Source organism: Podarcis liolepis (assembly GCF_965112155.1).
Source record: "Podarcis liolepis genome assembly, chromosome: 12".
Classification (NCBI taxonomy): domain Eukaryota; kingdom Metazoa; phylum Chordata; class Lepidosauria; order Squamata; family Lacertidae; genus Podarcis; species Podarcis liolepis.
The window spans coordinates 24514906-24528025 of record NC_139563.1 but is presented as its reverse complement, the minus strand read 5'-3'; the positions used below and the strand labels follow the sequence as shown (position 1 = coordinate 24528025).

Sequence of the window (13120 nt, the reverse complement as noted above, 5' to 3'; positions counted from 1 at the left end):
GTAGTGATTTAAAAAGTGAAATATGCATAGACACCAACTATTTCTCTTCTTAAAGCTGTCCATTAATACAGAGGTACCTCTAGCCTTGAGGGAAGATGTAAAATTTATCTTCCCACTCCCCTCCAATTTCGTACCCTTCCTATCGCCACTCAAGCCTCTTCAGCAACTACACCATGGGTCAGCTTTCTTTGCTTCTTTTCCTTTTTACTGCTGACCGCAGGAAGGCTGCTTTATCAAAGATTGAAAGACAATATCAATTTGGATAAAGTTTCAATAGAGAGTTTCTAATCAATAGAGTTACTGCTTCTCCCCCCCCCAAAAAAATAGGGTAATTATACCCATGTGCCTATTAGTAGGGAAGAGCCCCCTTTTTTGCTGATCTTACATTAAAAAAATGTATCTAATGGATCTAAAACAGCTACTACATCAACTATTTCTTCTATTTTTTAATAATTTGTTTCCAGAATGTTTAAACTTGAGAACAGATCCACTACATATATGCAGGATACCCTGCTTCCACTGCCAACAACAGGAAATATTCCCATATATCTGTCTTAGTCTCCAAGGCATCAAGTGTGAACAGTAATCACTTGGAATCACTTCTTATGGATCATAGCTAGTAATCAAAATATGGTGGAGGTGCTTATGGGAGTATTTGCTTATAGGGGCAGTGCAATTCCTTCATTTCATTCAAATAATGGTCTGCATGCATTTGACAGCATGAAGCATTTCCTGGTTCAGAGAAAGATATGGGGCATGTGAAGATTGTGTGTATGTCTTGGAGATGTTATGGGTGCATTGAAGATCCTTAACATCGATTCACTGCTTCATACTTTTTAAATATTTCAGTTTTATTTCAATCTCTAGTTATTGCTCTATTTTAAATTTTTGGTTTCACCCAACTGCAATTTTCAAAATAGCGATGGGCACAACTGCTTGTGATGCAACTCAGGGGCAGAGCACATGCTGCAGGCCTCAGAATCAACTCTTGACATTTCAAGAGGATTTTGTACAACACTCCTGGAAACCTTCTGTCATACTGAAGGAGATAAACCAACTATCTAACTGTTGCAGACAGCTTCATATGTTCAGCTCCAGAAACAGTTTGTAAAAGTCACACTCATCATTTGGATTTCTACCAGATGTTTCCCTAAAATCAGCTCTAGACTCTTGTAACAATTGCCTGGGCTCAGCTCAGTTGGTAGAGCATTAGACTCTTAATCTCAGGGTCATGGGTTCATGCGCCACGCTGGGCAAAATATTCCTGCATTGCAGGGAGCTGGTCTAGATGACCCTCATGGTCCCTTTCCAACTCTACAATTCTATGACTGTATGAAATGGCCAATGTATTAATTTCTGTTGTTGTTTAGTCGTTTAGTTGTGTCCGACTCTTCGTGACCCCATGGACCAGAGCACGCCAGGCACTTCTGTCTTCCACTGTCTCCCGCAGTTTGGTCAGACTCATGTTTGTAGCTTCGAGAACACTGTCCAACCATCTGTCGTCCCCTTCTCCTTGTGCCCTCAATCTTTCCCAACATCAGGGTCTTTTCCAGGGAGTCTTCTCTTCTCATGAAGTGGCCAAAGTATTGGAGCCTCAGCTTCATGATCTGTCCTTCCAGTGAGCACCCAGGGCTAATTTCCTTAAGAATGGATGTGTTTGATCTTCTTGCAGTCCATGGGACTCTCAAGAGTCTCCTCCAGCACCATAATTCAAAAGCATCAATTCTTCGGCGATCAGCCTTCTTTATGGTCCATCTCTCACTTCCATACATTACTACTGGGAAAACCATGGCTTTAACTATATGGACCTTTGTTGGCAAGGTGATGTCTCTGCTTTTTAAAATGCTGTCTAGGTTTGCCATCGCCTTTCTCCCAAGGAGCAGGCGTCTTTTAATTTCGTGACTGCTGTCACCATCTGCAGTGATCATGGAGCCCAAGAAAGTAAAATCTCTCACTGCCTCCAATTCTTCCCCTTCTATTTGCCAGGAGGTGATGGGACCAGTGGCCATGATCTTCGTTTTTTTTGATGTTGAGCTTCAGACCATATTTTACGTTCTCCTCTTTCACCCTCATTAAAAGGTTCTTTAATTCCTCCTCACTTTCCGCCATCAAGGTTGTGTCATCTGCATATCTGAGGTTGTTGATATTTCTTCCGGCGATCTTAATTCCAGCTTGGGATTCATCCAGCCCAGCCTTTCACATGATTAATTCTGAATATAAGTTAAATAAGCAGAGAGACAATATACAGCCTTGCTGTACTCCTTTCCCAATTTTGAACCAATCAGTTGTTCCATATCCAGTTCTAACTGTAGCTTCTTGTCCCACATAGAGATTTCTCAGGAGACAGATGAGATGATCAGGCACTCTCATTTCTTTAAGAACTTGCCATAGTTTGCTGTGGTCGACACAAAGGCTTTTGCATAGTCAATGAAGCAGAAGTAGATGTCTTTCTGGAACTTTCTAGCTTTCTCCATAATCCAGCGCATGTTTGCAATTTGGTTTCTGGTTCCTCTGCCCCTTCGAAATCCAGTTTGCACTTCTGGGAGTTCTCGGTCCACATACTGCTTAAGCCTGCCTTGTAGAATTTTAAGCATAACCTTGCTAGCGTGTGAAATGAGTGCAGTTGTGCCGTAGTTGGAGCATTCTTTGGCACTGCCCTTCTTTGGGATTGGGATGTAGACTGATCTTCTCCAATCCTCTGGCCACTGCTGAGTTTTCCAAACTTGCTGGCATATTGAGTGTAGCACCTTAACAGCATCATCTTTTAAAATTTTAAATAGTTCAGCTGGAATACCATCACTTCCACTGGCCTTGTTATTAGCAGTGCTTTCTAAGGCCCATTTGACTTCACTCTCCAGTATGTCTGGCTCAAGGTCAGCAACCACACTATCTGGGGCATACTCTATGCAATTTCGGTGGTACCTCAAGCTGGACGAAGATTCCTGTTTTAATAAACTTTCAGCAGTGTCACTAAAATAAACTCAGTCTCTCAATTCCAGTGTGTTTTCAGTAAGTTACTTTAAAGATAATATTCGGGTGGTACTGGACACCTGTTAAACTATCGTATGTTATAAAAGGAACTTCACTGCTATGCTGGAGGAGATGCAGTGAAAGAGGATTGATACTTCATGCTTCATGTGGTGGGATTGCCCTATACTAGCTCAAAAAAATTGGAAGGGTGTATTTTTCTAATTAGGCAAAATTACCAAAAAAAATATCCTATACTTAGATGTGATTCTAATGCTGTTATTGATTGGAAGTGGTAATAAACATAATAATAAAATAAATTCAATATTCCACATTGTTGTTGTTGTTAAATAGAGAATTGTTCACAATGTTGCTGACTGCAGAGCAGCTGGAACTAGCTAGTCATTGGAAGGAGGGTTCTGTGTTCACAAAGGAGGGGTGGTACATAAAAGAAATCCTCATCTTAAATCATTAGCAGAACTGACATAAAAACGTGCAGTGAGAATAAACTAAATAGAATATAAAGGATAACTAGTAAATAGATTTGAATTGGATATGTAGTGGTAAAATAGATAATATAAGTAACCACAGAAAGTGGGGAGGGGGACGATATTGAGATTCGGTTTTTTAAATTGCTTATGTAAATTTATCTTTGTTATAATATTTGTAAAATGAGAAAATAAAATTATTTTAAAAACCTCAGTGTCTCCAACCTAATACTGCAATAATAAGTGGTTGTTGTTTCTTTTATATTGACAGGGTTGGAAAAGGCACGGTGTCTATTGTTATTTAATTGGACAAACATCTGTAACATTTTCAGAAGCAAAGAAATTATGCGAAACAAATAAGGGATCTCTGACTTCTGTGGAAAACAGGTATTAAAAAGATTTTCCTTCCAGAAGAAAGGAACAAATAGAAGTGTTTTTAATATCGATGAAATGCAAAATTGGTTTATTTCTGAATATTCTAAGATTACTAGCAGAGAAATAATCGGTATGGATTGTGCTGATACATGCAATATGTAGATGTGTTGCTTCGTGACAGTGGACCTGAAAGCTTAGGGCATGTGTGTGTTTTTACCTTTTTCTTTGAAAATACTATGGTCTATATACCCAACTGGTTCAATGACACTCTTGCAACAGGCCCACCTAGGCACCACATAAGACTAAAGCTGTCTACACACCATACATTTGACGCGCACCCCCCCCCGGAAAAAGAATCATGAGAACTGTAGTTTATTAAGGGTACTTTGAATTATAGCTCTGTGAGGGGTAAATCACAGTTCCCAGAATTCTTGAGTTGTGTATGCTTTACACAGCCTCTCTGGGTCAGGCAGCACAGCCACATAAGGCATTTAGAACATTTACCTCTATGTTGCGATTTGAACACACATGCACCCAATTTATGCGAAGGTAGCTGAAGTTAACTAAGTATACAGCTACCTTCTGCATGTGATCTCCTTCTGATCTCCTGCATCTGAAGATCTCCTTCAGCATTTTGATCAGCAGGACAAAAGCATATTTTTCATATAAATTACAGGGATCACCAACCACAATGATTCTGTAGTGGAGTCTGACACTTTGGATTTATAGCTGTTGAACTCACTTCTGCTTTGATGTACAGAGTGGCCAACTCCAGTATGTCCTGAAAATTAACTTTTTCTTAAAAAAATAAGAAGCACCCACTTTTAATGCATTTATTACTCATTTTTCTCCACAGATATGAACAGGCCTACCTGACTAGTCTAGTTGGGCTTCGTTCTGAAAAATATTTCTGGATTGGCCTTTCAGGCATACAGCAACCAGGGACATTTAACTGGACCAATGGAGATGGTGTTCTGTTTACCCACTGGAATTCAGCAATGCCTGGTAGGTACTTCCTGAAGCCTAACTGGAGTAATATTTTACAAGGGGCTTCTACATTGTCATTAACAACAACAACAACAATATTTATATGCCACCTATCTGACTGTGTTGCCACAGCCACTCTGGACAGCTCCCAAAAAAATATCAAAAACACAATTAAACATGAACTGTTATAAACTTCCCTGTACAGGGCTGCCTTCTAAAAGTCATATAGTTATTTATTTCCTTACCATCTGATGGGAGTGTGTTCCACAGGGCAGATGCCACTAGTGAGGTCTTTTGCCTGGTTCCCTGTAACTTCCATTCTTGCAGTGGGGGATCTACCAGAAGAACCTCAGAGCTGATCTCAGTGTCCAGGCTGAACAATGGGAGTAGAGATACTCCTTCAGATATACAGGGCTGAAGCCGTTTAGGGCTTTAAAGGTCAGCACCAACACTCGGAATTGTGCTTGGAAATGTATTGGGAGCCAATGCAGATCCTTTGGGACTAGTGTTATATGGTCCCAGCAACTGCTCCCAGTCACCAATCTAGCTGCCACATTCTGGGTTAGCTGTAGTTTATGAGTTGCCTTCAAAGGTAGCCCCACATAAAGCACATTGGAGTAGTCCAGGCAGGAGATAACCAGAGCATGCACCACTCTGGTGAGACAGGGTGAAGGTAGACAGGGTGTCAGCAGGCATAACAAGTGGAGATGGTAGACTGCTGCCCTGGACGCAGAATTAACCTGCATTGGGCAGCTGTGTGTTAAGTACCGTATTTTTCGCTCTATAACACGCACCTGACCATAGCACGCACGTAGTTTTTAGAGGAGGAAAATCCGTAGGCATGCCACCCGTAGGCATTTCCTCCATAACACGCACAGACATTCCCCTTACTTTCTAGGAGGAAAAAAGTGAGTGTTATGGTGCAAAAAATACGGTACATTTCTAACAGTAGTACAGGTTTTGCTGTTTGTAGGGGCATATGCAATGGGAAATGTTTGATTGGACAGAGATGGCTGAGAGTATTTTGTCTATCAGTAAAGACCAGTAAAGGTCTAAAGGCTGTGGGCAGGCTTTCACAACTTTGTGAGGCATCGGGTAAACCTTGGTCTTGGCTGGAGAGGAGATTATAGACTCTATCTCCCCCTCCTTGGTGGAAGGTATCCTGTTAAAGGGATCCAGGAGAAGCAGCTTCTGTCTGGTGCCCAGATGGGGACAGGGCCATAGCAATCCTCCAACAAGGACTCCTGGGGGGCTACCCCTATTTGATGTAGGTCATAGGGCCCCCCTAGTGGTGGTTTAGCCTTAGATAACTCCCAGCAGACAGGCTGGAGTGCTGTAGTCTCGCTTCACCCAATGCCTGTGCCAAATTGTTCACATCTGTAACAAATAAAGTTGTGGCCTATTTTAACTGATAAAACCTATATACTGTTTTATATACTGTACTAAATACGGTACTTCCTGAAGCCTAACTGGAATGATATTTCACAAAAGGCTTCTACATCAATGTTGTTGTTGTTGTTAGTAGCAGTAGTAGTAGTAATAGTAATAGTAATAGTAGTAGTTTTACACATATGAACAGAAATTCAATTGAATTGGCTCTTGTCTTGTGTCTCCAAAAGGGCAACATCTTGGCTGTGTTGCCATGAGAACTGGAACTGCAGCTGGCTTGTGGGATGTTGTGAACTGTGATGAGAAGGCAGCCTTCATCTGCAAACAATGGGCAGAAGGTGTAACAACAACTCCTGCCCCCACACCAAGTCTTCCACCTCCATGCCCAGAAGGATGGCGTTCAAGCAGTACTAGAAATGTGTGTTTCAAGGTAGGCATACCAGTTCTTGTCTGCTTAAATAGAAAGGCAAGGCAGAAACGGCTCTTCTCTATCAGTAAACCATTTGAGATATTTGAGGGTGTGGTTTTAGTTTTAAAGTCAATGTTCAATGCAGGTTTTTTGTGATTCTCTTTATTGTGGAGTTTTACTTTAATATTTTGAACTGTAGTTGATTTGAAGTACAGACTTTTTATATTTTAGTGGAGGAGTGGGCAGAATGTAGCTCATTGGGGAGGTTAGAGGTAGATCAGAATGGATTTTTGGCTCTCAACTATAGATCATGGTTTATGATATTTACGGAGAGTGTGTCCAGAGGGAATGTTTTCTATGTGTCTTTGTCATCTATGAATTCAAACACAGGTTCAAAACAACCAAGAATATTCATTTCATATTTGGCTGAGTCCTAAAATATGTGACTCTGGAGCCTAAGGAACTGAAATAAGATTCTAAATGGCTGCCTCACAAGTATCCACCAGATCTTTCAGATAGTTCACCTTGTGTAACATTGGTTCTGGGAGGAAAAATCCTTCAATTTACTTTTTAGAAAGAGTTTTAGATATCCTCACTTATCTTATTAAATGAGATTCACAGCAAAAACAAAACACAATGCATCTAATTTTAATAGCGATCCAGATTTTTTGCACCCTGCCAGTGACAGTAGCAAAAAAATATTCCGAAAACTGGCACTCATCATACTTTTTTCTACCAAATGTGACCTTGCCAAAGAAATTGACTTGGGGGAAGTAATTTGTGATTTGTCAAAGAAAAGGGCAAGAAAAACCTTTTAACTGAATTGGTATTACTACTATTACTACTACAGCTATCCACTCTTCACCAATAGATCCCAGGGTGGGTTTCAACAATTTAAAGTTTAAATAAGTAAAAATGGATTACAGTGACAGGAATAGGGTGGACAATATAAAATGTTTACAGCTGTGTTGGGATAAAAACATGGGTGCTGGAACTGGTTATTGCTCAGAAGCAAAAGTAGTCAAATCAGATGTATAATATGAAGTTGGAGAACCAATAGAAAAGGGTATCAGAGTATCAGGATATGAACCTTGGTTAGGAAATAAAGAAGGGAATTACCAATATTCAGGGAGAGGGAACGTTATAGATTTAAAACAGATTAATATTACTTATGTTTAACTATATTTTTATGCCTTTAGGCCTATAAAAAAGAGAAAGAGAGCAAGAAATCTTGGCTTGAAGCACGAGATTTCTGTAGAGCAATTGGAGGAGACCTCGTTTCTGTTCATAGTGAAGAAGAACAGAAAATGCTATCAGAGTTGTGAGTTTCATATAATGTTAATCCTCATTGTCTCAGAATCAAAAACTCTTCTGGTTTAATGGCATTTTAATATCAGCTTTCCAGTTCACACTTCCCAAACCAATACACATACCAAAACCTATTTCCCTTTTAAAGTTAACACTCTAAATCCTGCTGCATCACACACTTCAGCCATGGCACAAAACCACATGGTACCCGAGGCATCACTAGAAATTGTCATTTATTGCAAACAGAGGAATTAATCCAAACTGGCAGAAGTGGAGGTCACAGCAACAGTGTCATCCCTCTCTCTTGCTTGCTGCGCTTTCCTGAAAGGAGGAGCTGAGACTGGCACCTCCCAGTTTTCCTTTATCCCACCATCTTTTGCAAACACATTGCAATGACCAACAGCTGGCAATGGCCATTTTTGTTTTCTAGACGCCCTCCTCAAAATAACACTACATTATCACATAGTTTTCTCTTTTCTGAGGAGCAGGGAATTTCTGGGAAATAAAAGAGGTAACTCCCAGCTGCTTGAACCCAGAAGGAACACCACTGTCCTACCCCCAAATTGCAACATGTATCACAATTTTGCTACCCATGTACAGTCCAGCTGGTTTTGGGGTTGGAGCACATCAGTTCAACCTTTAAATTGTGACTTTTTAAAGGCACATTTTGCTTGCATGCATAGCAAAAGGGAAAATTTAATTGTTTTTTATATACTTGGTGAGCACAGAGAGCCACTTCTTAAAAAATAAAATAAAAACCACATAAAATATTAGAGTAATAACACTGTTAAACGGAACTAAAAGAAACAAATACATCACTTGGTGATGTATTGCAACATAGAAGCAGTAGCAGGGAAAGGGTTAAGTCAAGCATAACTTGTCCTCCAGAGGTTGTTGTACTCCAACTTCCATCAGTCCCAATCAATCTGGTCACTACTCATGGATGATGAAAACTGTACTCCAACACTGAGAGTTTGGATCACTTTGGCTATCCCTGAGATAAGTGTTAATGGATGCGCAATCATTTATTTATCTATTAAGTACCATGTCAGTTTGGTTTTGTGGTGAAATGTTCCCCAAGAATACCCAAAATATAAAACAATTGAGTGATAGCATTAAGTATGAAACCATTTGCAAGAGAGAGAGAGAGAGAGAGAGAGAGAGAGAGAGAGAGAGAGAGAGACTTTTTAAGTAAAACAATACAGTTGCAAAGAATAAAGGTCCATTCTATACAGAGTAAAGTGCATACACCTACAAGAATGGTATATGGGCTTTAATTGACACCACATTTCTTTCAAAATAAAAGGAAGTGTTGTGCCACAAACATACATATAACAAAAATATCATAGTTACCGGTACATATCAGTGTATTAATCCTGTGTCATTATTACCTTTAACAACAAGGAATTTCACAGACCTTGCAACCATAGCACACACTACTCTGGCCGACTATTTGAGTGTGTGAGAAAATTGATGAGATTTGTGTGGGGTCCATGTCTGCGTGACAATCCTGGGGGAGAAAAGTTTATGTTTATGAAAGTCTGAATGATGATCCTAGGGCAGAATGTGTGTACGCGCACACATTTGGGGATGTTTCCTGGGACCAGGGCAGGAACGCATCAGGCAGCAATATGTCTTAGGCTTGCCCTCTATGGATTGGCTGGTAGGTTACTTCTCTCTAAGAATCACCAGTTTGACTTCTGTGAAATAGGTGTTTTGTTATGATATGGGTTTTGATTGTTTGGGTTCAGATCAAACCTCTGCCTCATACTCAGTTTCTTCAGAAACTTATTTATCCATCATCACTTGTTATGGCCCCATTTTGGTGTGGTGCCCATGATAGTTTTATAAGATTTCTAAATGTGCCCATGGACTGCATTGGGAACTCCTAGTTCAGGGGTCAGCAAACTTTTTCAGCAGGGGGCTGGTCCACAGTCCCTCAGACCTTGTGGGGGGCCAGACTATATTTTGAAGGAAAAAAGATGAACAAATTCCTATGCTCCACAAATAACCCAGAGATGCATTTTAAGTAAAAGGACACATTCTACTCATGTAAAACACACTGATTCCAGGACCATCCGCAAGCTGGATTTAGAAGGTGATTGGGCCGGATCCGGCCCCCGGGCCTTAGTTTGCTTACTCATGTCCTAGTTTATAATACAGTCACCTGTAAATATCCAATGACTTAGCATGTAATGCAAGCATGCCTAAGAAATGACCACGTGTAATCTGAACACACACACACACACACACAGAGTTCCTGCTCCAAATGGCTCATCTAAGGTGATCTTCAGAGTAGTCATTATATTGTAAATTTTAAAACTCTTGAAATCAACTCTCTGCTTACAATATTTTTTTATATATTTTAGGTCTTCTGCAGACTATTATTGGATTGGTTTAAGTGAGTTGGAGTCCGATAAAGGATTTACTTGGAGTGATGGAACTCCTGTAAGTAAATGATGAATACTAATGCATTGTTGGTAAAATTATTTGCAAATTCATTTATAATCTTAGTATTCAAGCCTCTTGTTCTCTTGTTCTCAGAGTGAACTTTGATTGAGACCATAGCAATACTTTAAAAGTTTAGTTATTGAAGTGTCCAGCATTAAAGTATTTATAAATGTGATGGGTAATCTAATTTTTGGACCCAACACTTACGGCAATTACTGCACAGTTGCTTGAAGTTATTGCTTGCTCAGTTGTGTGTGTGTAAGGAACATTTAATTTAATTTTTTTTTAAAAGGAAAAACATGAGAACACAGACTAACTATCCACTTTGCATATAACGCAAAGCCAAGCTATGGCTTAGGGCAAACAGAGATTGTGGCTGCTGCATTACTTCCCTGGTTCTGCTGGTGCTGCACTACCTGAGGCAAACCTGGTTTGGGAAAGCAATCATTTCAACTAAAATAATTAGAACAACTTAAAGTAAAAACAACAACAACCCAGATGCAAATTATTTCATCTTTTTAAAAAAGTAGAGTGATAAGATAACCAGAAAAAAATGCATTTGCTTTTTACCATCTCCTTAAATCTATGCATTTCCATTACCATGATGCTGTGGGCTGACCAGGTGATACATCTGCTCCCCTCTAGCCCAGATGACATGGCCAGGCATCTGAATAACTTGCAGAAGCTTACACCTGTAACACACACACACACACACACACACACACACACACACACACACAGAGTATTAATGTGAAAATGACAGCCCATCTCTCTCTACGTATATACATGCATATGTGTGTACAATAAGGTTACCAGATTTTTTTTCAATGAATCTGGGGACACTTTTCAACTTCAATGGATTTTGTATGAGGACTGATTTGTAAATCCAGGGACTGTCCCTGGGAAATGGGGACGTCTGGTAACCTTAGTGTACAAGTCATTCAAAAACTGCCGCTGTAAGTCTCTCCTTTTCTATATGTTACCCTTGATAATTCTTAGAAAGAAAATGAGTAAGAAAACTTTATTCCTACTGTAGCTAAACTACGAAGAGAGAAGCTTTCTCTATCAAGTTTTAAGAGATAAAGACATGGGATGCAGAGGAGTGGCTTCGTTTTATTCATGGTGGAAAGCTTCCTGGTGTGAGCATTTTCTGAATTGGATTTGCCAAATAAAGAGAGGTAAGATTCCTCTTCATTTACAACAGGTTCATTAAACAAAGCCAACAGGGCCTTCATCTGCTGCACTGCTGAAACCTGATTTTTTAAAAACATGATTATTAACCTTTTGCCTTTTGAGAAGAGGTTAAAAATGAGAAATATGAAACACATTTAGCCTTCATAATGATTGTTGCAGGGTTAATATCCTTGGCTTTCATACAGAGATGTAAAGTACTCCATTTCAATTAGAACAAGGAACCTGAGCCATGTACACCATGGTGAATATCGGTATTTGCTGATAGTTCCTCTGCATTAGGTTGTTAATTTTGCCATGGAAATGTAAAAATAACACTTTCATTTTTACAAACTCCTGTTTGTATGAAATAACGTAATACAATAAATTTCACTAGGATATAATAAATATGTGTTTGGTTTTTCAGGTGTGTCACTAAAACCGGAGCCAAGCAATCATTTCGGTATGTTGGGTGATTTCACTTTTCCTCAGCTCACACAGGTCTATCTTAAGCAGCACCATGGAAAGCAGGGGTGGAGCTGCCTTAACAGGTCTTTCAGGCTATTGGGGGGTCTGTCAGGAGCCAAAGATATGTTTGCTCCCTGGCCTCAGCTTCCCAGTTTCTGCTTTCCCTCAGAACAAAGAGGTCTTTTGTAATCTAATGGAAAGTGGGCAGTTCTGTCATGAGGATCCCATGGTAGATACTCTCTGGCTTGGGCTTTCTCGCTCCTCAAATTGGCTACATTCAACTGGATCCTTTGCATGCAGAAAGCCACAGGTTCTGTCCTTAGCATCTTCAGGTAGGGATTGAAAGATTCCTTCCTGAAACACTGGAGAATTGCTGGCTGGGTGATTTAAAGCTATTCACATGTCTGAATACCACTGTGAAATCTTTTGATGCAGAATAGTTAAGAAATATTTTAAATGAAATTAATACTTCTTCTGTTACAGAATATTCATTCAAAAGAATTGAAAATGGCTGGATCTTGTATGAGGGCAATGAGTACTATTTCAGTAATGAAACAGCATCTGCAGAAAGAGCTCGGGCATACTGCAAGAAGCATGGCGGAGATCTTGCAGTCATTGAAAGAGAAAGCGAACAAAAGTTTTTGTGGAAATATGTAAGAAATAATTGGAACATATGATTTCCTAATCAAATATAGCTGGGTCTGCTGAGATGTAAGCCTCATGGGTTTTACTTCCAAGTAAGTGTGTAGAAAATTGCAGCCTAAAGGACTTTGACTTTCTGTGGCCATATACTTTCCCTGTAGCATCCGGCACTAACAGGTAAGTGAGGCTTTCCAAGTTTAAAAAAGAATGTATGATCCACTCACTCCACTGATCATCACAGATTCATGCTTTACTCATGAGCACAGAAGAGTGCTGAAAAATGTCTCTGTGTAATCAGGATTCCAGACATTCAGGGTTCTTACATTCATTGTTTAATTTCCCCCCTCCCTCTCCTCAGTTAAAAAACAAAAAAGTGCAATTCACTAAGTGGACGAGTGAGCTGGGAAATAGTGGGTAGAATTCTACATGAAAGCTGATTGTTTGAGTTGCACTGTAATTCTTACAT

The 13120-nt window shown here is 39.8% G+C and overlaps 1 protein-coding gene across 3 annotated transcripts in view; it reads left to right on the top strand.

Annotated features, from left to right (window-relative positions):
• Nucleotides 1–13120, top strand: part of LOC310689629 (macrophage mannose receptor 1-like) — a 158629-nt gene that overhangs the window by 129662 nt on the left and 15847 nt on the right. The window contains exons 10-17 of one of the 3 annotated variants that reach the window (XM_083467369.1): nt 3727–3842; nt 4687–4835; nt 6437–6636; nt 7815–7936; nt 10293–10371; nt 11411–11552; nt 11972–12007; nt 12496–12665. The exons of 1 other annotated variant lie outside the window; for it this stretch is intronic. In XM_083467369.1, the coding sequence (XP_083323495.1) occupies nt 3727–3842; nt 4687–4835; nt 6437–6636; nt 7815–7936; nt 10293–10371; nt 11411–11552; nt 11972–12007; nt 12496–12665 (1014 nt within the window). The remainder of the gene's footprint in view (nt 1–3726; nt 3843–4686; nt 4836–6436; nt 6637–7814; nt 7937–10292; nt 10372–11410; nt 11553–11971; nt 12008–12495; nt 12666–13120) is intronic. One more of the 3 variants, XM_083467370.1, reaches the window with a different exon arrangement.